The sequence below is a fragment of the Peromyscus maniculatus genome, chromosome 20 (genome assembly GCF_049852395.1).
Source record: "Peromyscus maniculatus bairdii isolate BWxNUB_F1_BW_parent chromosome 20, HU_Pman_BW_mat_3.1, whole genome shotgun sequence".
Taxonomy (NCBI): Eukaryota; Metazoa; Chordata; class Mammalia; order Rodentia; family Cricetidae; genus Peromyscus; species Peromyscus maniculatus.
The window spans coordinates 45,152,221-45,175,735 of NC_134871.1; the positions used below are offsets into that span (position 1 = coordinate 45,152,221).

The 23,515-nt window shown below is 49.8% G+C and overlaps 2 protein-coding genes across 5 annotated transcripts; one reads left to right on the plus strand and one right to left on the minus strand.

Moving 5' to 3' along the window:
* Positions 1-2,542: 2,542 nt before the first annotated feature.
* On the minus strand, positions 2,543-15,621 carry Gfus (GDP-L-fucose synthase). 2 transcript variants are annotated; one of them, XM_016007676.3, is made up of 12 exons: positions 15,523-15,621; positions 7,741-8,057; positions 6,884-7,040; positions 6,421-6,535; positions 4,686-4,814; positions 4,525-4,598; positions 4,230-4,363; positions 4,036-4,100; positions 3,712-3,778; positions 3,500-3,579; positions 3,179-3,278; positions 2,543-2,875 (listed from the first exon to the last, which is right to left on the minus strand). In XM_016007676.3, the coding sequence occupies exons 3-12, from the start codon at positions 7,027-7,029 to the stop codon at positions 2,820-2,822; spliced, it is 966 nt and encodes a 321-aa protein (XP_015863162.1). In that variant the 5' UTR covers positions 7,030-7,040; positions 7,741-8,057; positions 15,523-15,621; the 3' UTR covers positions 2,543-2,819. The 2 variants fall into 2 exon arrangements, with proteins under 2 accessions (XP_015863162.1, XP_006989359.1); XM_006989297.4 differs by lacking the exon at positions 15,523-15,621 and having other exon boundaries at positions 7,633-7,798.
* A 43-nt stretch (positions 15,622-15,664) lies between these two features.
* On the plus strand, positions 15,665-21,989 carry Znf623 (zinc finger protein 623). 3 transcript variants are annotated; one of them, XM_006989298.4, is made up of 2 exons: positions 15,665-15,881; positions 19,648-21,989. In XM_006989298.4, the coding sequence occupies exon 2, from the start codon at positions 19,724-19,726 to the stop codon at positions 21,218-21,220; it is 1,497 nt and encodes a 498-aa protein (XP_006989360.1). In that variant the 5' UTR covers positions 15,665-15,881; positions 19,648-19,723; the 3' UTR covers positions 21,221-21,989. The 3 variants fall into 3 exon arrangements, with proteins under 3 accessions (XP_006989360.1, XP_015863151.1, XP_076412236.1); XM_016007665.2 differs by having other exon boundaries at positions 15,776-16,178; XM_076556121.1 differs by having other exon boundaries at positions 15,776-16,164.
* The last annotated feature ends 1,526 nt before the right edge of the window (positions 21,990-23,515 follow it).

Genomic DNA, 23,515 nt, shown 5'->3' on the forward strand with positions numbered 1-23,515 from the left:
AGCTGGCGATTTTGCTGAGGGGAAAGGGAGATGATGAAGAGCTAGTCCTAAACAGGCTGTCTGATTAGACCCGGAAAACCCAAAGTTGAAGTCTTCCCAGAAGCCGTGCAGAGAGATGTCCAGGATGGGGCTGGGAGGTGTATGTTGGTACTACAAACTAGTATAGCTCTTGAGTAGCTTGCGTGCCTTGGGTTGCGTCCTTGGTGCTGGTTCTGGTTCTCCAGATTAAAGGCAGCACTAACTAATCAGTTACCAGTACACAAGCATCCCCCCCCTCCCCCCAGACAGAGGCCAGCAGACTCTGCTTTAGAGAGGGTGAAAGACCAGGCAGGCCACGGACTGTCCTGCTGGAGGACAAAACGCCTCAGATGCAGGCTGAGGACCAAGGGTTAGTGGGTTGGGGGAAAACAACTGGATATCTTTAGTATTTCTGGGAGGTGAGAGGCAGAATGTATAGGAAGGTTGGGTTGGGCTGAGGAATTCTGAGCAAATGATGAGACCGCAGCAGACAGGCTGATCACCTGGAAAAAGGCAGTGGGGTGGAATGGATGTGGTTTCTGAGGGGAGGGGACGTAGAGGTTTGAATAGTCAACTCTGACTGCATCTGGAACTAACTAAAACACAAGTGTCTGGGCAACCTGTGAAGGATTTTCTTAAGATGATTTGAAGCAGGAAGACCCGCCCTAAATCAAGGCAGTGAGTGCCTTCAGTGGCAGCCCAGGTAACAGGACGTGGAAGGACACTTTTCTGCCTGTTTGATGCTGCCAAGTCCATCTAGGATCCCAATGTACACAGTATACAGAAGACCAGCAACTCTCCGGGAGTCCTCCAGGCCAGGCTGGTACTGCTGAGGCATCCAGCGTCATTGACTGAACAATTACTGGATTCTTGGCCTCTCCAGTATTAGTCATTGTTGGGCTACCCAGAGCACATCCTGTAAGCCAGTCTATCAATCACTATGTATGTATGCATAACAGTTCTGTTCCTTTAGGGAACCCCGACTAGTCTAGCAGCCCGTTGTCAGTTTTAGCCATGTGGCTGGTGCCATGAGTCACCACCCTCTGGGAAAGTTAATGTATTACACAGGTGCCAACCATCACTTCCGCCTGCCTGGAGCTACGTCTTGGGAGTAAATGCTCACCTCTGCTTACCCCAGTCTTCAGGGACAGTGGCGGCTCCATTCCAAGATTGAGAGGAGTCAAGGGGCCTGTAGCTTCCAGCCCCAGGTCATCATGGAGGAGGAAAAATCCTAACAGTCTTAGGTGAATGGAATCTAGGATGGGAGCCTGGAAATGACCCAGAGCTACAGTGGACACAGACACGACAGGCAATCCCAAGGTGACCTGCCTCTAGCCACAGCACCCTTAGGTAGCTTCTCCTGTCCTGCCCTAACTGGCTTGGATTTGACCATCTTGACATTGAGAATAGAAAGGTCCTGAATATCACCACTCAGGTGGCTGGAGCTAACAAGGCCAGGCCTGGGGGGTCCTAGGAAAGTCTGAGTCACTGAGCTGGAGAGATGGCTCAGCAGTTAAGAGTTCAACTCTTCCTGAGTTCAACTCCCAGCAACCATACGGTGGCTCACAACTATCCATAATGAAATCTGGTGCCCTCTTCTGGCCTGAAAGGCAGAATATTGCATATATAATAAATTAATAAAATCTTGAAAGTACATTAAAAAAAAAAGTCTGAGTTATTCATCACTAGTCTCCTTGCAGGTCCATCCTTGTGTCCCCAAATGGCCCACTGAATCAGTCCAAATCAAGATCCACCAAGATCCTCAAGTCTGAGGCAGAGAAGCCTGTGTGTGACAAGTAGAAGGTGTACTAGACTATAATTTTACGGTGTGTTACTTTTGTTTATGTTGCATTTGTTTAACTCTGTGAAGCTGTGTTACTGTGCCTGTCTAACACACCTGATGATCTAATAAAAAGCTGAACAGCCAATAGTCAGGCAGGAGAAAGGATAGGTGGAGCTGGCAGGTAGAGAGAAGAAATAGAAGGAGAAATCTGGGAAGAGAGGATTGAAAAGGAGGAGCCAGTCACCCAGCTACACAGCAAGCCACGGAGTAAGAAACAAAGAAAGGCATACAGGAATAGAAAAGGAAAAGCCCAGAGCCAAAAGATAGACAGGTTAATTTAAAGTTAAGAAAAGCTGGCTAGAAACAAGCCATGCTAAGGCCGGGCATTTGTAATTAAGAATAAGCCTGTGTAGAGTGTGATTTACTTGGAAGCTGGGTGGCAGGCCCACCAAAAGCAAAGACAACAGGAAGGGCTAAGCATGGCCAAAATCCAGCTCAGACTGTTGGGGAGGTACCCCGTCCTATACCTGAGCCCACTGACAATTCACATCTGACCTGCACTGCCTGCTTCCTGACACCCACATTTCCACCCTCTGGTCCTTCACATGGGGACTCTTGCCTTGGGCCTCACAGCTCTTAAGAGCTAAGAAGCACACAGGGACAGTGGGTCTCGGGACTGGACAAGCTAGGAAGGCTCTGTTGCAGGGAGGGAAAGGCTGGACACAGCTTCTGAGTCCAGGCTTATGAAAATCCATTTTATTGGTTTCTTAGACAAGGGACATCAGGACCAGCATGGATGCACCGAGGTTGGGGCAGAAGCAGACGAGCAAGATGTTGGTCTGGCCTTTCCCCGAGGATGGACAAACATGGACCCTCCTGGACAGCTGCATGGAGGCCCCTGGCAGAGAGGCCAGCATGTGGCTTAGGTTGCTGGATACTATCCTCAGTTCTCGGCAAGGTCTGAGAGTGGTGACCACCGACTGGGCATTGCCAGCTGGGCACCCGATTGCCCTGTGCTTCACTTCCGGGCCTGCTCATAGTTGTCGGTGAACCAGGCACAGGTCTCCTTCACAGCTGCAGAGGCAGACAGGCGAAAGCCGGTGACACCCCATCCCGTCCCCCCCAGGAGGTAGGGAGGGTGGAGGCTCCCTCCCACACACCCTAAACTTCAGTGTCCTGCTTCCCAGTGGATATCGGCTCCGACGAGGGTCTGGTGACCAGGCCTGGAGGGCACCAAACCCCCATGGCCACCGCATGGAGGCTGAGACCACAGCGGGGAACAGGGAGGAACAGTTGGTGCTGAAGCCAAGGACTAGCCGGCAAGGAGCCTGCAAGCCCGGGCTGGGGTGGTTATGGGTTTGGGGAGGGATAGCTCACCTTGTTTGAAGGGTGTGAAACGGAAGTCAGGCAAGTAGCCCCGAAGCTTGCCGTTGCTGGCTGTCTTCTTGTACTGCCCATCTGACTTTGTTGAATCAAACTGGACACCTTGGTCAAGGCCATAGCAGGAGCACTACCCATTTGCCCTACCAGGTACCTGTCTTTTCCTGGGACAGGTCTAGACACAGCAGATGCCCTCCTGCTGCCCGGGAAAGCACCACCAGAGACAAAACGGAGTTATGTTGGCCACCCTACCAGGGGAAGCCACAGTCCTCCTCCCTAGGACCTCACCATCAGCCCATCACTGGAGGCAAAGGATACAGTGACTTCCCCACGGAAGTCCATGGCCTCCACTACTGCCTCGGCTGCCTCCTTGATGGACACTTCATCTTCCTCGCCCACTGTGGGGAACCACAGGCCGGTGGTCAGTCAGGCCTCCCTGTCCAGACCCCCAGGGGCATGTCTGCTCCCACTCCTCAGGGTAGACACGGGGCCTGCCCTGCTGTAGGGAAGGACAGCTGCAGGGTGCCCACCTGAGAGGATGATGGGTTCCACTTCACTGTACTCCCGAAGGACCCAGATGAAGAGCCGGGCTAGGTCCTGGAGGTCAGAAAGTTTGGTCAAATCTACAAGTGAGTACCAAATGCCCCTGGTGGGGAGGTTGTACTACTGTTTCTGCTCTGTTGGGGGTACAGTCAGGGTTCACCCTGGATGGAGGTCCCTCATCCAGGCCACACTTTCTCCTACTGAACCAAAGTTGAACCCCTGGGGACCTGGCAAGGTTCAAGGACTGTCTCCTACGCCACCACTTCCCCCGCACAGCTTTCTGGGACAGCCATGCTTGCCCCTATACATACCAGTGAGTAGATGAACTGCCTCCGTGGTTTCCCTGTACCCCACACAGTCAAGGCTGAACCATTACCTACAGATGAGGCAGATGTGTCAGAGCGCTGCGTCCAGAGCCAGCTCCCTGCCCACCCCGCAGCTGAGCCCAGGGCCCCTTCAGGCAGGTAACCTGGGCCAGGCGTGTGTGCTGGACAGCTTCACTCACTCTTGGCCAGGTGCACCTTATGGATGAGTCCAGGCAGCACGTGACCATCTTCGATGTTGAAGTTGTCGTGCGGCCCGAAGACATTGGTGGGGATGACAGCAGTGAAGGTGCAGCCATGCTGCTGGAAGTAGGCCCTGCGGGGACACGGCGTCTCCTGACCTCGTCCCCAGACCGTGCCCCCGGTGTCCCCAAGTCCTTCTGAAACTGGATAAACGAGGCAGCGACAACGCCTCGCTAACCCAAGGGTCCATCCTCCCCTCTCCAGGGAGGCCGGGGCAAGACCAAGAAGGAGCACCTGTTCTGCACGTCAATCATCCTCTTGGCATACGAGTACCCGAAATTGCTGCTGTGGGGCGGGCCGTTGTGGATCTGAAGGAGCAGGAGATGCGCTGAGAACCGCCACCTGGCCCCGCCCACCCCCTCAGGTCCTACCCCAGGAGGGCCCTGACCCCTCACCATTGTCTCATCAATAGGATAGGTGGTCTTGTCAGGGAAGATGCAGGTGGACAGGCAGGAGACCACTTTGCGGGTGCCCACCTCGAAGGCTGAATGCAGGACGTTGTCATTGATGTGCACGTTCTTCCTCTGCAGTGGGCGGCACAGGTGGGTTAGACGTTGTGGAACATTAGTTTAAGACGTCACATTTGTTTATGCTGTGGAATTAGTTCTTTAATGATGCAAAGATGTGTTGCTTTTTTATGCGGCATTTGTCTAACTCTGTAGGGCTGTGTTACTCTGCCTGTCTAAGACACCTGATTGGTCTAATAAAGAACTAGCTGGCCAATAGCTAGGCAGGAGAGGGACAGGCAGGGCTGCCAGGCAGAGAGAATAAAGAGAAGGAGAACAAGAGAAGAGGGAGGAGGGAGAAAAGGACGAGAGGAGGACACCAGGGGCCGGCCACCCTGCAAGCCACGGAGTAAGAAGGAAAGAAAGATATATAGAATAAAGAAAGGTAAAAAGCCCAGAGGCAAAACATAGTTAAAGAGGAATGGAATAATTTAAGTTAGAAAAGCTGGCTAGAATCAAACCCAGCAAAAGCTGGGCATTCATAAGTAAGAAAAGTCTCCATGTATTTAATTGGAAGCTGGGCAGCAGGCCCCCAAAGACTAAAAAAAAAAAAGAAAAAGAAAAACAAACAACCACAGTCTGTTCCTCCAGGAAGAGACATAGGAACACAGCCTGACTCAGATATGAGCGCTATCTGTGCCTATTTATCTGAAGTGCTTCTGGAACAAGGCTAAGCCTCCCAGCACTGACCTTCTAGATGCTGCCATTTTCTAGGGACACAGGAAGGTCCTGCCCTGCCTGCCTGGGTGTGGAGGCCCGAGTGGCATTCCCAGGGCTGCCGCGTGCGGGGCAGGTGGTAGAGATGAGGGAAACTGTAGTTGGGGTTCCCACCACAAAGCAGCAGCCCTCCTCACTTCCCACCTCCAGAGGAGTCACGCCCAGCTCTACTTCCCAGTGCCTCACCCTGCCTCTCTCCAGCTCTCTTCCCTAAACTGACGTGGCCTAAGAGCAGGGAAGAGGTGGTGACCAGGCAGTTTGCTGAAAACTCTGGGGCGAGCAAAGAGAGCTTTGGGTGTCAGACAAAATCTTGGTGGGAATCTTTGCAGGTTCTAATCGGGGCCAGCCAGACCAAGCCATTGCCCAGAGGCAGGTGGGCCAACTCTGAGGAGCACATTCAGCAGAGGCAGAGCTCTTATGCTTCGCCCTTCCTCCTAAGGCGCATGCTAGAGACAGTCCAACACCCCGAGTGGTTGGTAGATTCAGGAAGCTGAATGAACCAAGCCTGAGAGGTCAAGAATCTGGCAGTAGGAACCTGCCTCCAGTCGCATAGTGTGGTGTGCTGACTCTTTTTCAGCTTCCCAATCCTGCAGGTCAGCGCTTGGCCAAATGACCCCAGGGCTCTGCAAAACCAGTCCTCGGGCCGGGCAGCGGTGGTGCACGCCTTTAACCCCAGCACTCGGGAGGCAGAGCCAGGCGGATCTCTGTGAGTTCGAGGCCAGCCTGGGCTACCAAGTGAGTTCCAGGAAAGGCGCAAAGCTACCCAGAGCAACCCTGTCTCAAAAAACCAAAAAAAAAAAAAAAAAAAAAACAGTCCTCGGGGACTTCTTGGGGGTGACTCGGTGGAAGTACCAAGAGCTTAAGCTCCTGGCTCCCAAAGCTTGTTGTCCCCAGCACCCCAACTTACCCAGAAATCCAAGTTGTATTTGATATTCCGGAAAAGGCCGCCTACCATCGCAGCAAGATGGATGACATGGGTGGGCTGGACCTTCTGGAACAGAGCCTTGGTTTGTGCTGCATCCCTGAGGGAAGCCAGTATGTCACGGGGGCTGGTGAGGCCCGAGGAAATCAGGAATTAGGAGCTTGGGCAGTGGGTGTAGAAATTGGTTAGGTCTAAGGCGAGATGGGTGGCCAAAGCGACAAGTAGCCAAGTTCAGGGCTTTAGCAGGTATTGGGTGTGGGCACCCAGAACTACAGGAGGATGTTTACTTAGCACAGCCAGCAACCAGAGCCAGATCAGTCACCTGGCAGGGAGGACCCAGACTCAGGGAGGGCTACTGCTAGGCTCAGGAACAGACCCAGCAGGGCACTCTTCAGCTTGGAGAGGGACCCGGGAGGAGGGGTTAGGTCTGAATATGGCCCCAACTCACGTCAGATCTGCATCTTTGGAGGAGACAAACACCCATTCCTCTCCAGGTAAGCCGGCCCCGTCTGCGACCACCTTCTGGATGGCTCTGCCCACCAGTCCAGAGCCCCCTGTCACTAGGATCCTCATGGATCCCTGGGGCTCACCCATGGTGGCTGCACCTGGAGGGCCAAATGTCGTGAGCTAAGGAGGATATCGGACGTGCTGTTCTCCCCGCCCCATTCTCTTGAGCCAATGGGCAACAGGCACCGAATCAAACTCCCAAGGAAGAGTGACGACGGGCTGCCAGACACACCCAGCTCTGTTCCCCCTAAGAAGTCCTTTGCCCTGGCCGCCACAGGTTCCTGCTGGCTGCTATCCAAACCAAAGCAGCTTGGTCCCAACCCATGACCCTACTAAGCAGAGAAAAGGGTACATCCCGTCCCTACGACTGAAAAGTTAGGGCTGGCAGTTCCAGGAACAGAGATCTTAGGTAGCGGCTGCTTCACGCCAACTCTCACCCTTTACAGATAGACAAGGGGCGGTACCCTGCTTGGAGCTCCGGTATCCACTAGTGCTGAGCTAATAGCCTATGGCATAGGAAGGCCTAGTTCTTCTAGGGCAGGGTGCACGGCTGGAAGGCCTCGGGTCGCTAAAAATATGCTACAGTCCCAGCAGGATGGCTCTGGCCCAGCCTCATGGCTCCACCATCATCCAGATGAGCAAGGGCCCGGCCCCTACACCCCATGGTCCCCTACCTCGCAGGCCACTCACCCCAAGCCCACGGAGACCTCCGATGCCAGACGCACTCTTACGGCCTCGACCAACCAGCAGCCTCTGGGGTCCCGAGTTTGCTGCGCTGCGCCCACCGGAGAGCCTCACCTGCGCCGGGTTCCACCAGTCCGAGAGCTGCTTCCGGTGCACAATTCTCCAGTTACTCGCGGTCCAGGTGGAGGGGGCGAGGCCCTCCCGGGGAGCTCTGGGAAATGAAGTCTTCGTCGTGCACCAGTGCGACGCGGGCGCTTCTGGGAAATGTATTCCGGGCTTCGCGTAGAGGTCTATGGGCGTGGCATGGGCGCTACCGCTTTGGTCTCCGGAACTGCAACGCTGAAGCTGCTCACCCAAACCCTCTGGTGGTTGTACGGACACAGGTCCCCCAACGCAGTAGTGGGCTGGCCAGGAATCTCTTATTTCTTATCCTGCAAGGAAGAATCACTTCCCATTGGCCCTTCTGCATGTCTTTGAGTGGCCAGGGGCCTCCTTCTGGCTGAGTCGGCATCCGGCACCAAGCCTCTAGGTGGTCGGTCAGTTGTGTTTCAGCCAAGAATACACAAAAGACTCAGATTCCTTATACCTAAATCAGTATTTTAAAGCAGTGAATAAAATCTCTCCTACCACCAGGCGGTAGTGGTGCACGCCTTTAGTCCCAGTACTTGGGAGGTAAAGGCACGTGGATCTCTGTGAGTTCGAGGCCAGCCTGGTCTACAGAGCGAGTTCCAGGACAGTCAGGGCTACACAGAGAAACCCTGTTTAGAAAAACCAAAGCCAGGGGCTGGAGAGATGGCTCAGAGGTTAAGAGTACCGACTGCTCTTCCAGAGGTCCTGAGTTCAATTCCCAGCACCCACATGGTGGGTCACAACCATCTGTAATGAGATCTGGCGCCCTCTTCTGTATACATAATAAATAAATAAATCTTTAAAAAAAAAGAAAAAAAGAAAAAGAAAAGCCAAAGCCAATAAAAAACAAAACTCCCCTACAATTCTGGCATGGGCCCGCTTGGCTGATATTTTAAATTTTCATTATGAAACACACTTTAAGATGTTGTCGAGGATATTACACAGAGAAACCCTGTCTCGAAAAACTACACACACACACACACACACACACACACACACACACACTCATCTATCTCTGTATCTATATATAGGTTATGCATATATACTATACATATGGGTTATTAAGGATGCCAGTAGGACAACAGATGATTGAATTCATCTAATTATATCAACTGGGCTGGTAGTGTCGATTTAAAAATACAGACACAGGCTGAGGCTATGGCTCAAATAGGGGCATTCACCAACAAACAGGTCACTGGAGTTCAATTCTCCAAACCCAAATAAATTATGGAGGGAGAGAACTGGCACACTTGTGTTTTTCCACAATATCAGAATTTATTGGACGTGAGAGTCTGCCAGAATCCAGCTCCAACATGCTTCTACCTTTCGAAGGGTTCTTAGGTGGAGGAGAGGGGAATGAGGAAATATTAGGTAGAAAGATAGACCTGGACAAGGAGGAGAAAGAGACACAGGATAGCTTCGGGAGGGGCCTGGGTCCATACCCAGTCACCCAGAGCTTTATTCAAAAGGGCTTTTATAATATGCCAAGGGAAGAGGCAAAAGGGCTCACCCTTGCAAGATCAAATCACACCGTACAGCCAAATGTAGACCTTTCTAAACACCTGGTAACCACGCCCCTGGCCAAATCATTCTATTATGCAGCCCTGCTGGTTAAAGCAAGCTCAGATTCTCTGACCTTGAGTATGGTCTCACTAGGAATCCTCTGTTGGCCACCACAATTGGACAATAACAAATTTAAAAGGCATAATGATTTCACCAAGTATATACCAAGCAATATACCAAGTAGTCCTGATTTCCTTGATATGGAGCTGAAGCAAACACAGGTTACTTTATTCCAATCTTAACTATGATTATTAACTTTGAGGTTACAGGTTATACAGCACACAGTGAATCTATCCATCTACATGCAGGCTACAGAATGTCTACAGTGGGTTACAGAGGATTCAGCAGAGTTCGAGGAGTTCCAAGGTGGCTAGAGAAACAGAAGCAGAAAGCTGGTAGGAAGGACAAGAGTGGGTAGGAGTCAAATTTGTAACTGTCCTGTGACACCCCTTCACCTGTGCGAACCAATGAGTTTGCTGGGGTTACTATCAGGAGGAACATCACTAACAAGTCCACCCTAGAATGAGTAATGACTCGGGAAAGCTGAGACCCTGGAGCTCTCTGCACGATGTGCAGTTAGCTGGGCAGGTCTCCCCTCCGCGGCTGTCCTTACTGCTTACAGAATCTTAGGAATCTGGTTTTAGGGACGTCTTGAGGCCCCATGTGTTGTTTGCTTCCCAAGTCTTAAGGAGCCTCCCTGGAGTGGGATGTTTCAACATCTTTTATTTACTGCTTGACAATTTAATGCATGTATACAATGTATTTTTATTTAATTCACATTCATTAGCATCTAGCCCCCTACTCCCTCTGAACCCCGTCTTCTGAGCAAGCAACCCCCCCAATTTTATGTCTTTTTAATGACTCATTAAATATAATTAGGGTTGCTTCCATGAGCTTGGGTATAACATCATTATTGGAGCATGGGCAACTTCCCACACTGACAGACTTGAAATCCATCTCTGCTGATTACATTTCAAAGGAATGACTTCAGGTCTTTCAAAGACCTTGCTGTGTGGAAAAGATCCCTTCAGAGTGGAAAGCCCTTACCTAAATTCTCTAGGAATTTAGAGAAGTTTGAGCTGGGGTTATGCTCAGCCTGCTGAAGCCTCTGGAGCGGTTATCTCTTGAGCAGAGATCCAGTCCCTGTCTAAAATGTCTTTGGACACAAGCTTAGAACTGTTACCATATTGTTTAATAATGATAAAGCTTTACTGTAATCATCACCTCCCCCCCCCTTTTTTGAGACAGGATGTCACTATGTAGCATTGGCTGGCCCAGAACTAGCTATGTACACCAGGCTATCCTCGAACTCACAAAGATCCACCCAAGACATGTACCCAGCTACTAATTATTGTTGGTATTTTTTTTTCTACTCTTACCCTTTGGGAAGCCTGCCACCCAGCTCCCAAATAATCACATGGAGACTCATTCTTTCTTATGAATGCCTGGTCTTAGCTTGGCTTATTTCTAGCCAGCTTTTCTTAAATTATCCTAACTATCTTTTGCCTCTGGGATTTTACCTTTCTATATATCTTTCTTCTTACTCCATGGCTTGCTGTGTAGCTGGGTGGCTGGGCCCTGGAGTCCTTCTCTTCTCCCTTTCTCACTCCTTTCTACTCTTCTCCTCTTCCCATTTATTCTCTCTGAATGCCAACCCCACCTATCCTTTCTCCTGCCTAGCTACTGCCCATTCAGCTCTTTATTAGACCAATCAGGTATTTTAGACAAGCAAAGCAATAAAGCTTCGGAGTTACACAAATGCAACATAAAAGAATGCAACACATCTCTGCATCATTAAACAAATGTTCTACGGCATATACAAATGTAACAAATCTTCAACTAATATCCCACAACAACTAATCATTCCTTTTAATGTTAATTTTTCCTGTGACTACGGTAAGACAGTGGGTGGCGGTCCTAAATTGAATCCTTAACTAACAAGTACTAGACTATAGTGCCTAGCTTCCTAGAATGGAGAACTGTCAGCTAAGCAGACCCTCTCTGTCCAGTCAAACTACACTTGTGGCAACCATGATGCCCTTTTTTCCTCTGTGTGTACCCTGGATCTCGCTCTGTAGACCAGGCTGGCCTCGAACTCACAGAGATCCGCTTGCCTCTGGGATCAAAGGCGTGCGCCACTGCTGCCCGGCTACTGTAAGGCTGTTAAAACACTTGAAAGATCTCAGATAACTGAGGAAGCTACAGGACGACCACACTTGCTGCTGAAGCACAAGTCCAGCTCCAGAAGGCACTGGATGACTTACCACAAGTTTCACATAGCTTGCACCCACCCTTTGGCCATGAGAAGCCTGGGTTGGGACTGCGGAGATGGCTCAGTCAGTAAAGCGCAGCACAAAGAGTGGAGTTTGAGCCCGTGGCTTTTTAAAAAGTGACCCTCTTCTGGTGTCTTTGTCACTGACATACATGCCAGTAAAATAAATATCCATACACATAACAAAAAAGCAAGCTCTGCAGGGAGGCAGAGATCGAGGGATCTCGGGGCTTTGTGAGTTCCAGGCCAGTGGTGAACTCTGTCTATAAATATTTATTTATTCATTTATCTAATATGTATGGGTTTTTTGTCTGCATGTATATCTGTATATCACCTGCCTATCTTGTGTCCTGGGAGGCCAGAAGAGGGTATTGGATCCCTTGGGACTGGAGTTATGGATGGTTGTGAGCCACCACCCTGTGGGTGCTGGGAATTGAACAAGGGTGCTCTTAACAGCTAAGCCATTGCTCCATTGTTTTGTTGTTTGTTTGTTTGTTTTAAACAGAAGTGAGCCAGGTGGTTGTGGTGCATGCCTTTGATCCCAGCACTCGGGAGGCAGAGCCAGGTGCATCTCTGTGAGTTCGAGGCCAGCCTGGTCTAAAGAGCAAGATTCAGGACAGGCACCAAAACTACATAGAGAAACCCTGTCTCCAAAAACAAAAACAAACAAAACAAAACAAAAACAAACAAACAAACAAAAAACCTAGAGGTGGATAGTGCCAGAGCACCACCAAAGGTTGTCCTCATCACACATGTGCACACACATAAAAACACACACACACAAACAAACAAATACACTCATGCATGCACGCACACGTATACCTTGATGAACACTAACAGCCATTTTCAACTTGACCAGACAGGTACACTTCTCCTGGTAGCCAAACAGAAGGTCCATGATTGGTGCAAACAGTTTTTGTTTGCACAAAGGACTGTAGTATAATTAGTACATGCGTGATCCTTCATTTGCCTTAAAGACTGCTGTAATTGGCCCAAACAGTCCTGTCACATTTCCTTTTGCATAAGCAGGCTACTTGCTTGTTTTCCAAGACAGCTGAGTGATAACTCGCTTGTGCTGCATCCTGAAGCCCAACTGAAGACTTCTCTCAAATGGTCTTTCTTTTACTACTTTGGTTTTGAATCAGGGTAGAGTAGGCTTATCCGGTCATAGGAAGAGCTGGGGAGCGGTAAAATGGTAGCAAAGACAAAGATGGTGGCCGCAGCGAGAAGGCGGTTCCAGATAGCAACCATTATCGGGGAGCGGAGGCTCTGGAGACTAGGCTGTGAAAAACCGAAGGTGGGAAACGGCCTTGGCTGCAAGAGGAGTCGTAGGGAGCTGAGAAGCTTTAAAAGGCCCCCAAGCTCTCAGACCCGTCAGGACTGAGAGCTGAAACACTGGCCTCTGGAGGAGTTAAGGATCCAGGAACCCGAGGCTCAGCCAGGTGGTGTAACACTAACCGACCTGCATGATGCCACCACACACTTCTACTAGACACTGAGGACTACAAAGGCTGCTGCTAAGTGCCAGGGCAACTGGTGGTTACAGCCCAGAGAAGCAAGTCTTACATCTGAGTGCCAACGGCATTCAGTCTCTGGCTTCTAAATCCCTCTCAGGGCTTGGAGCTTCAAGCAAGCGGGTCTGCCTGTGCAGCCCCTCCCTCGGCTTTGGGTACTCAAAGGCCAACACTTGAACTTGTTTTTTTTGTTTTTTCGAGACAGGGTTTCTCTGTGTAGCTCTGCGCCTTTCCTGGAACTCACTTGGTAGCCCAGGCTGGCCTCGAATTCACAGAGATCCGCCTGCCTCTGCCTCCCGAGTGCTGGGATTAAAGGTGTGCGCCACCACCGCCCGGCTTGAACTTGTTTTTACCTCAACACATGATTACATGATTTCTCTCTCTCTCTCTCTCTCTCTCTCTCTCTCTCTCTCTCTCTCTCTCTCTCTCTCTCTCTCTGGTTTTTCAAGCCAGGGTTTCTCTGTAGTTTTGGTGCCTGTCCTGGATCTTGCTCTGTAGACCAGAACTCACAGAGATCCACCTGGCTCTGGCTCCCTAGTGCTGGGATCCAAGGCGTGCACCACCACCGCCCGGCTAACCCACGATTTCTATGCAGGTGGGACAAAAGGATTTTGGAAAGTTGACAGGTAACAGAATTTCACTGGGGATATCCTGGGCCACTGGGACATGGAAGGGTTGACATCTCCAGTGAAGGAGCCAACACAGTCCTTCTGCAGTTTTTAGAACAATATGTGTGCTGAATAGTTTTTTATCAACTTGACATAAGCTAAAATCATCTGAGAGTAAGAAACCTCTTAAGAAAATGCCTCAATAACACTGGGCTGTAGGGCATTTTTTAAAAAACTGATTAATAGGGGAGGTCCCAGCCCACTGTGGTTCTGTAAGAAAGCAGACTGAGCAAGCCATGATGAGCAAGCCAGTAAGCAGCACCCTCCATGGCCTCTGCATCAGCTCCTGCCTCCAGGTCCTGTCCCCGTTTGAGTTCCTGTCCTGACTTCTTTCAATGATGGACTGTGATGTAGAAGTGTAAGCCAAATAAACCCTTTCCTCCCCAACTTGCTTTTTGGTCATCATATTTCATCACAGCAACAGAAACACTAACTAAAACCACTTCTAAAACGTTGGAAGTGAAACCTAATGGTTAATTTCCAAAGGTTCCTCAAGCCAGTTTAGGTCCATCCACAAAGGAACGGAAAACACGAGCCCCGGCTCTACCTGCTAATTTAGCTATCCCCTACAACTGCACCAAACTCTGCTAAGCTTTCTCTCCCAGCAAAACAAAGAACCCTAGAAGTTTAGCGTAGAAAATTGCAGTCAAGCTTGCCTATAAGGTCATGAGTCTGGTAAGTAAACAGGATACAAAATGTAGAGATAAACTGGGCGGTGGTGGCGCATGCCTTTAATCCCAGCACTCAGGAGGCAGAGGCAGGAGGATCTCTGTGAGTTCGAGGCCAGCCTAGTCTACAGAGTGAACTCCAGGACAGCCAGGGCTACACAGAGAAACCCTGTCTCAAAAAACACAACAACAACAAAAAGTAGAGATAAATCGGTTCAGTTGGAGCCTCCAACTCATCCAGAAAGACCTATTTCTCTCTCTCCAAACCCAGCCTGCTCAGACAGTCTCCAAACAAAGGAAAGGCACCAAGAGCTTGTGGCAGCCACATCATCACCCCTTGCCTATAACCTATAAAATCTCCCTGCTTTAGTTTGGGGATTCAACTTCTTGGGCCTTGATCTCTGGGACTGGAGAACCATCCCGGGAGCTGATTTGCTCATTATACCTGTTATATAGTTGTTATACTTTTTTAGTTAGGCTTGAGCTGGCTTACTGCGTTGACGAGTAACTTATTATGGGGGGGGGCACTAGCATAAAACCTATTAAAACTCACAGTTTTTTGTTAATACAGATGACTATTAAGGTTGTACCCTCCATGGCGCTGGAGAGATGGCTCAGCAGTTAACATGCATTGCTTGTTGTGGGATATTTGTACACTGTGTGAAGACACATTTGCTGTGATTGGTATAATACAAAGCTGATCGGCTAATAACTAGGCAGGAGGTACAGGCAGGATTTCCAGGGAAAGGAAGAGGAGGAGGAGTCGAGGCGTGCAAGAGACTCCAGGAGACATGGAGAGGAAACAGGAGGTGCAAGATGGAAGAGAGATCACACCCCGTGAAAGAATATAGATTACTATAAATGGGTTGCAAGGTAGTAAAATGACCCGTCTTGATTTCACTACGCGGAGTCTCCAGTGGCTTATTACAAAGCTAAGATCACGTTTCTCAGGCCCAGTGGCTCAAAGTTGTCCTTTGACCACGCGTGTACACACGTATAGTAATAACAAAGATGTTTTAAACCCCAAAAACTAAAACCAAAAGCCCCAAACAGAACCAACACCACCACAACCAACAAGACACCTTCAGTAAACGCTCTCTAGAGGGCCTGCCTTTCCCAGCTCTTCCAGGGAAGTCTGGCGACATCTACTGCTGGGCATCGCGGCTAACCCCACACCCACGTGTGCAAACAATTCAGCCCCCGCGTCTGCGCACTGATTCCTCTGGCTGGATGCAGTGGTCTGGGCCGGAAGTCTGGCACGGAGAAGGCTCCGGTCCCCACTCTCATCCTAGAGCGACCACGGATGTCCTCCGGGCGGGGCCTCGGGCAGCTTCCGGCCCGGGTGTGCAGCGGTGGTGTGGGCTTTGTGGCCGCCCCGGGGCTGCGCGGCCGGGTGGGGCTTGGCTTGGCTCCGCGCCGTCCTCTTGCCGCCGGGCTCCGGGTGAGTGGGGCGTCGTCGATCACGCAGGCGGGCGGGCTGCCTCCAGGCCAGCGGGGTTCAGCGGTTAGGTTGGTGTTCCGGGCCCGGCTGCACTTCGCTCTTGCAGGTGTCTGCAGCCTCGATTCCTTGGGGCCGAGCCCTGCGTCTTTTTCTCGCCGAGCTGGGTGTGGTAGATGCCTGGACCGGGTCGCCGGAGGACATGGAGGCCCTCAAGGGTTGCACACTCAGCCTCGGCGCCTGCAGATCAGGCCTCCGCTTGGCTGCTTGCAGGCTGGCTGCTCAGGTGATGGAGCGCAGGTGCGCGCATCTGCTCTTTTGCTTGGATCTTGCCCTCCTGCCTTCCCTCAGGCCTTTCGCCTCTGCTGGAGGAGGTGCAGAGCGGGCATCCCAGCGCTTCAGGGGTTGTAGATAATGTGCATGTTGGGCAGAATTAGCTCCTAATGACGTGAAGGAGGATTCCCAGGTGGGGTCAGGTATCAGCCAAACTGTCCTTAGCTTTTCCACGAAGCTTTTTCATAATCAGAAGTGTGTGAGTCAATGTCTGTGGTATCTCTGTGATGATGCTAGGGGCATTTAACTCTCTTCGCATCCTGCCCCACTGTGGTCCAGGAGTCCAGGGCCTGAGTTTCCCATGGGTCTTTAGCAGGAATAAGCTCTAAACTCAAGCCATTTTCAGGAGGAGCTGGTCACCCTGTGCACTAGCAGACATCCTTCCTCTGAGACCCATCCCAATGAATGAGAGAAATAAATGTCTTCTGCTCACAAAGAAATCAGAATTGACTCCCACCCACCCACCCACTCCCTACACGGAGGGGTTTTGTTGTTGTTGTTTTGTTTTGTTTTTGTTTTGAGACAGGTTTTCTCTGTGTAGCCCTGGCTGTCCTGGAACTCACTCAGTAGACCAGGCAGGCTGGCCTCAAACTCACAGAGATACCTTTGTTACTTCCCTGGCTGTGGCATCGTGTCTGTTTTAATACTTCATGAGAGGTACATTTACCTCTGGACACTCCTGGTTCTTTGAAGGTGGATTCCTGGTTCTGGAATGATTTGGGGGATGATAGAGAGCAGCAGAGCTGGGAACCCCACCCCCTACCCCCCCAAGACTCATGATCTGAGCTGGAGGTGGACGGCATGTCAGAGAAGCAGCAGGCCAGAACAGAATGGTGCCCTTGAAGTTTTTCAGAGAACCCTCCTAACTGCTTTTTTGGCTTATGGCAGATGGCTGCTGAAAGGTCCCGGGGGTTGTAAGGGAAAGAAGCTTGTTTGTCTATGGGAGACCTTGTGTGCAGGTACTAGGGGCAGAGGTCGGAGGAGGAGCCCTAAGAGGGCAGCCTGCCACTGCCTCTGTTCTTTTTAACCTCAGTCAGCTGCCTCTGGTAAACGTACGGATGATTGTGAGGAGAACATGGTACACACCTGCTTTGCACACACATCTGGCGAGGCATCTGCACAGGCTTCTGAGGAGGCGGGCCCCCTTGCCTGGTTATTCCCAAGGCAGAAGCTACACAGACTTTGCCTCTTCTATTGTATTTTCTGTGCGTGGGTGTTTTGTAATGCATGTAAGTCTGTCCATCATGTGTGTGCCTGGTGCCCTCAGAAGCCAGAAGAGGGCACTGGATCCCCTAGAACTGGAGTTGTGAACGGCTCTGTGGGTTCTGGGAACTGAGCTCAGGTCCTCTAGAAGCGTAGCTTAACTGCTAAGCCATCTCCCTAGCCCCCAGTTTGCTGATTTTGAGATGAGCATTTCGTCAAGCAGATCTATTGCATTGAAGAAACTTCCCTTAAAATAAGAACTTACAAAAGTCACAAAGAGGCACACATGGTTTTAAGCTATTCTTGTAAGCAGATGCAGGCCTGTTTCCAGGTAGCGTAGTCGTTTTAAGTATATCAGAGGCTGAAGTGTAGCTCATTGGTAGGGCACTTACTTGCCTCGAATGCACATACCGAGCTCTACATGATGTGTAGTAAGTATCCTTAGTGCGACTATGTTATGTAAAATAGTAAAAGTCAGACGGTATTCGTGATTTCTGCAACCAGAAACCACATGTCCATTTTACCCTTTTTTTAAACATTTAAGTTTCAACCTGCAGATTTCTTCATAGTACTGATCCTGTCCGTCTCCAAACAAAACACCCTGTAAAACCTACATGTATTTATAGAGGATAAAGTCTCTCAAAGCAGGACATGGACTCTGTGGGTGACAGACCTGAATTTGAACCTTCACTCTGCTCCTGACTGATCTGCTTCCTCTTCTAGTCTGGCTTTTTCTCTGTAAATAGTGCAGCCGTGGTGACACGTGTGAGATGAAGCAGGTCCTTTCTAAGCACCGTGGTTGGCTGGGTGGCCTTGGCCTTCCTTATGCTGAGTGCCGGCTAGACCCTGGTGCAGCAGGCTGGCGGCACTGCCTTGCTGTAGCCCCGGCGGTTCTGAAGCTGAAAGCTGGTATGGAGCGGAGTAGAGCCGTGGCCCCTGGAAACAGCCAGCTCTTAGAAGGGGTGGTGGCATAGGTTGCCCTCAAATGCCTAGTAAGTGACTCAGGTGTTTCTGCTAATTCATCTACCTACCTGGAGAAGGATGCTGGTGGTAGCCAGATAGGAGAGCCTTGAAGCTTTTAAAATAGAAAGTCGTCATTCCATTTATGCGTTTAAGGGGCCATCCTGCTGGCTCTGTAGAAAAGTAATAGAGACAGGTTAGAAGATTGTCATCCTTGTGTGTTACGAAATAATTGTAGAGGATGGCGCTGTTTTGTTTTTTTTTAAAGATTTATTTATTTATTATGTATACAGTGTTCTGTCTGCACATACCCCTGCAGGCCAGAAGAGGGCACCAGATCTCACTACAGATGGTTGTGAGCCACCATGTGGTTGCTGGGAATTGAACTCAGGACCTTTGGAAGAACAAGCAGTGCTCTTAACCTCTGAGCCATCTCTCCAGCCCCGGCGCTGGGGTTTTGAGACAGGAGCAGGGTGCAGTACAGTGGCCTGGCCTACAGGTCTGCTGGTGGATTGGATGTGGGGAGTGAATAAAAGTAAAGGGAACCAAGGATTATTGCACAGTTCTGGCCTGAACAAACACAAGTTGATGGAGATCTCACTGTAGGAGGGGGCGGATTTAGCAGAAGTCAGAAAGTTGACGCCCGAGGTTTGAGAACCTGAAAAGGCATCGGGTTGAGAGCCAGTCAAATGTGGAAGTTGGGGAAGAGCCCAGTTGCAGGAGGAAAAAGGTTTTCAGCCGTAGATACCACCATCTCTGTGCTAAGATAGGTCAGTAGAGAGAGAGGAGGTCTTGCCGGGATCATGGCCCCCTTGTCATCTGTGTGCCACAGGGCGCCTGAAGGGACTGCAGGGCTGTGGGCCATGGGCTGCGCACTGGGTGGGGACAAGATGAGGGTGGAGGGCAGGAGAAGTGGCAGGTTCTCCTGGAGCGGTCTTTGGAATTAGATGTCTTGATTTTTAAGTGGAGCCCTGGCTCTATCCCTGCCCCTCAGTCTCCCTCACAGGACACAAGGTAGAGGAGTAGTGTTGTTTAAACAGCACAGGCCTGTTTGTGCTGGGGTTGGACGTATGAGAGATGGAGCCACAGGAAACCTTCCCATGTGGACGCTTGGTCCAGGCAAGGGGAAAGTTGGTAACAGTGAAGCGTCCGAAGTGTGGGCAGAGGAAATGCTTCCTCTCTCACCTGTGTGGGAGTTTAGTTTTAGACCTCCCGCCCGTTCAGCAGCTTCCTGTGAACAAAGGGGAAAGACCATCTTCTTTTCTCATTTCAGATTCTACTGTAGGAGCTGGGGGCAAGAAGGTGATCCTGAAGCCTGAATTTCTGGGGATGAAAATTCACATAATACGATGTCAGACAAGCTCACAGTGCTGGAGCCTTCCGCCTCTGAGCCCGGGGAATTTCATGAAGACAGATTAGTGCAGCTGTTGGGGAATCCAGAAAGGCAGGGCCTAGAGAGTCCCCCCTCTCAGGAGGGGGGCTTCAAGCAGATGACAGTGACCCACTGGAAAATTCAAACAGGAGAAACAGCCCAGATGTGTAGTAAGTCAGGAAGAAACCCTATTCTCAACTCAAACCTCCTTATACTTCAGAGAGAGCTTATAGAAGGGGAGGGCCATTCTTGTGGTATTGGTGGCAAGAGCTTCCCTTTTAATTCAAATGTAGTTCCACATCAGATTTCTCACCCAGGGGAGAAGCCTTATCAATGTGATCATTGTGGGAAAGGCTTTAGTCAGAACTCCCTCCTCAGTGAACATCAAAGAGTCCACACCGGGGACAGACTCTATGTGTGTAACGTGTGTGGGAAAGACCTCATTCACTATGCAAACCTAGTTGAACATCAGCATGTACATACAGGAGAAAAGCCCTTCAAGTGTGCCCAGTGTGGAAAAGCGTTTTGTCACAGTTCAGACCTGCTTCGGCACCAGAGAGTCCATACCAGAGAGAGGCCTTTTGAATGTAAGGAGTGTGGGAAAGGCTTCAGTCAGAGCTCCTTGCTCATTCGCCATCAAAGAATTCACACAGGAGAGAGACCCTATGAGTGTAACGAGTGTGGAAAATCTTTCATTCGGAGCTCGAGCCTTATTCGGCATTACCAGATCCACACCGAAGTCAAACAGTATGAATGTAGAGACTGTGGGAAGGCCTTCCGACACCGTTCAGACCTCATTGAGCACCAGAGAATCCACACTGGAGAGAGACCCTTTGAGTGTCAGGAGTGTGGGAAGGCCTTTATTCGAAGCTCAAAGCTCATTCAGCATCAGAGAATTCATACCGGAGAGCGGCCTTATGTATGCAATGAGTGTGGGAAGCGTTTCAGTCAGACCTCCAACTTCACTCAGCATCAGAGAATCCATACTGGGGAGAAACTCTATGAGTGTAATGAATGTGGGAAAGCGTTCTTTCTGAGTTCATACCTTATTCGACACCAGAAAATCCACACTGGTGAACGGGTGTATGAATGTAAAGAATGCGGGAAGGCTTTTCTGCAGAAGGCTCACCTCACTGAGCATCAGAAGATCCACACTGGAGACAGACCCTTTGAGTGCAAAGACTGCGGGAAAGCCTTCATCCAGAGCTCGAAGCTGTTGCTGCATCAAATTGTACATACTGGAGAGAAGCCCTATGTGTGCAGCTACTGTGGAAAAGGCTTTATACAGAGGTCCAACTTCCTTCAGCACCAGAAGATGCACACTGAAGAGAATCTCTACAAGTTCAGTCAGCATGGAAAAGATCTCACCCCACCCCCTGATCTTGTCCACCAGGAGGATCTTTCCCTGAGTGAGACCTCTGTTCATTTAGGAGAGACGTCTATGGATCAGGAGTGTCATGCAGATAATTTATAAGACAGTCAGCCACTCTCCGAGTCAGCAAGTGGTGCTTGGAAATGGGCATGCTTAGTATATATATATGGCCTCTAAGATGTGGATTGTCACAGTTGTCCAAGTCCCATCTCCCAAGTCATGGGCTGCTTTGGTTAGGTCTATTGTCTGTCACCAGGGCAGGAAAGCTGAGGGGCTGAACAACTGACCTTGAGCTGAAAGCCGAGGGAGAGCCTCTAGAGAATTTTCTACATTTTCTTTGAAGTTCCAGCACGCTGTATACAGAGCAGAGCTGTATTACTTCAGAAGTGGTTACCTCTCCTAAAGGTTGGAAAAAGGGGCCTTGCTCATGCAAAGCGGCAGGTTGGTTCCCTGTTGTCTGGGAGTAAACTCCAAGCCTTGGGGTTTAGTCCCTGGCCTTTGCTTTCTCAGCTGTTTGACTCCTGGTAATGCATTTGATGTGTATGATGCGTACCCCCGCCCACATCCTTCAGGCTGCTCCCACTCCTGTTCCTGATGGCTCTCCCCCTTTCTCCCAGTTGCTCCTGACTATTATGTGAGACCTCTCTCAGGCACCGTGCCCCCAAATGCTTCCTTAATACCGAGCTGGGTTTGTGTCTTGTGCGTCTGTTGCTCAGTGCTAACCTCTGCTACTGTACTTGCTTTTAAGTACCACAATTTTGAATTCTCTCTTTTTCACTGTGCTCTGTTCCCCGAGGACAATGATCATGTGTCATTGATTCCTGTGTCCCTAGTGTCTAGCACATGACAATAAACAAAACAAAACCCCAAATCTGTGTCATCGTCATATCCTTTATCTTCTCTGTTTTTTTGAGACAGGTTCTCACCATGTGGCCCAGGCTGGTCTCAAACTCACTGCCCTCCCTCAGCCTCCTGAGTGCGGGGATGATAGATGTGTGCTACAACACCTTGCTACCATTCTATATTGCTGTTTTTAAATTTCGGGGCGTTCTTTTTGTCATCAGTGTGGGCTGTTCTACTAGGAAGTGCTGTCTCCCCAAGTCCTGTTGATACCTGCTCTTGTGAAGATTTGCTGACAATCTCCTGTCTGCAGTTACTGCCCACCAGGGGTGGCACGGTCCTCATTCAGAGCTGTCCACTGTACTTTGAGGGTGGTGCCCTCATGCCTACATCACTTTTTTTCTGTTTTAGCAGCTCCAGGCTCAACTGTCTCTTTCTTTTTTTTTTTTTTAAACAGTTTTATTGAGGTAGAATGACATAAAAATTATCTTTGAAACAAATAACTTGGCACATTTTGATACATAGATACATTTGTAAGACATCATCTTAGCCAATATAGTAGACATTGTTGTCACTCACCAAAGTAACCTTCTGTTCTTCTCTAGTCCTTCCTCACCTCACTCTATCTTCTGCTGACCCCCACACTCCACTATTGAATTTTGAGGGACTTCTGGATAGAAGTCTTTTTTTTTTTTTTTTTTTTTTTTAAATGCCAAATGCTGTTTATTGAAGGAGGGAAGAGGTCTTAAATATAGGCTTACAGCACAATGGGAAACCCCAGAGGGCAGAAGTTCGCTACCGATGTTTTACAATCTTGCATCTAAGCTGTTAATGCCTATTATGCAGGATACACAGACAAGGAACTTCCCTTAAGCATTCAGGAGGGTGGAACCTGGCAGGGAATTAGCATAGGGAGGATATCAAGGTCAAGGTCCGCAAGCAAGGCAACAGTTACCCTAAACGGGGGCCAGGGCCTTACAGGTTCCCCTTTTACTAAAAAATGAGCTTCTGACTTAGGTTGCGTGGGATGTCAGCAGGTCACAAATTCTAACGTCACTTGTTTGAAGATGTATTAGGGTCTGTGAGGAATAGTTTTGGATATTTGAAAAATGAGAGTAAGAAGGTGCCATGCATCCTGTGTTGGGTGCTTGGGAAGCCAGATAGATCCCAGAACCGTGAGTGAAGTGGGCATCAGTCCTTGTAATAGCTCTACCAAGGAGGTGACTAGTGGCACTGTAGATCTAGGAAGGCTCCATCGCGGACTTGATATTTTAACTGGTCCAGAGAAATCAGTGGACATCTGTCAGCTTGAGAGCAGGAATTTGAGATGGTGTCTCCACAGACAGGCAGAGCACAGGTTGCCCTGCTCCTCAGGGTTAGTCCACAGTGGATTCCAGCCAGCAAATGTGCTAGTTTCTGCTTCTGGATTCCTTTGAGAAGAGCATTAACCACAACAACTAGTTTTGAGACAATATGAAGATGTTTGTCCCAGAGGGCAATTTTGAGTTTTGAGCAAATCCCAGCAACCCTAGAAGCTTCAACTAGGCAGATAATTTA

Excerpts from the sequence above, each read along its gene's own strand:
- Gfus (XM_016007676.3), bottom strand. The coding sequence starts at position 7,029 with ATGGGTGAGCCCCAGGGATCCATGAGGATCCTAGTGACAGGGGGCTCT. Across the intron at positions 4,599-4,685 it reads ATCCTATTGATGAGACAATG|ATCCACAACGGCCCGCCCCA; the intron begins GTGAGGGGTCAG and ends CTGCTCCTTCAG. Across the intron at positions 4,101-4,229 it reads TAAGGTGCACCTGGCCAAGA|GTAATGGTTCAGCCTTGACT; the intron begins GTGAGTGAAGCT and ends CCTCATCTGTAG.
- Znf623 (XM_006989298.4), top strand. The coding sequence starts at position 19,724 with ATGTCAGACAAGCTCACAGTGCTGGAGCCTTCCGCCTCTGAGCCCGGG.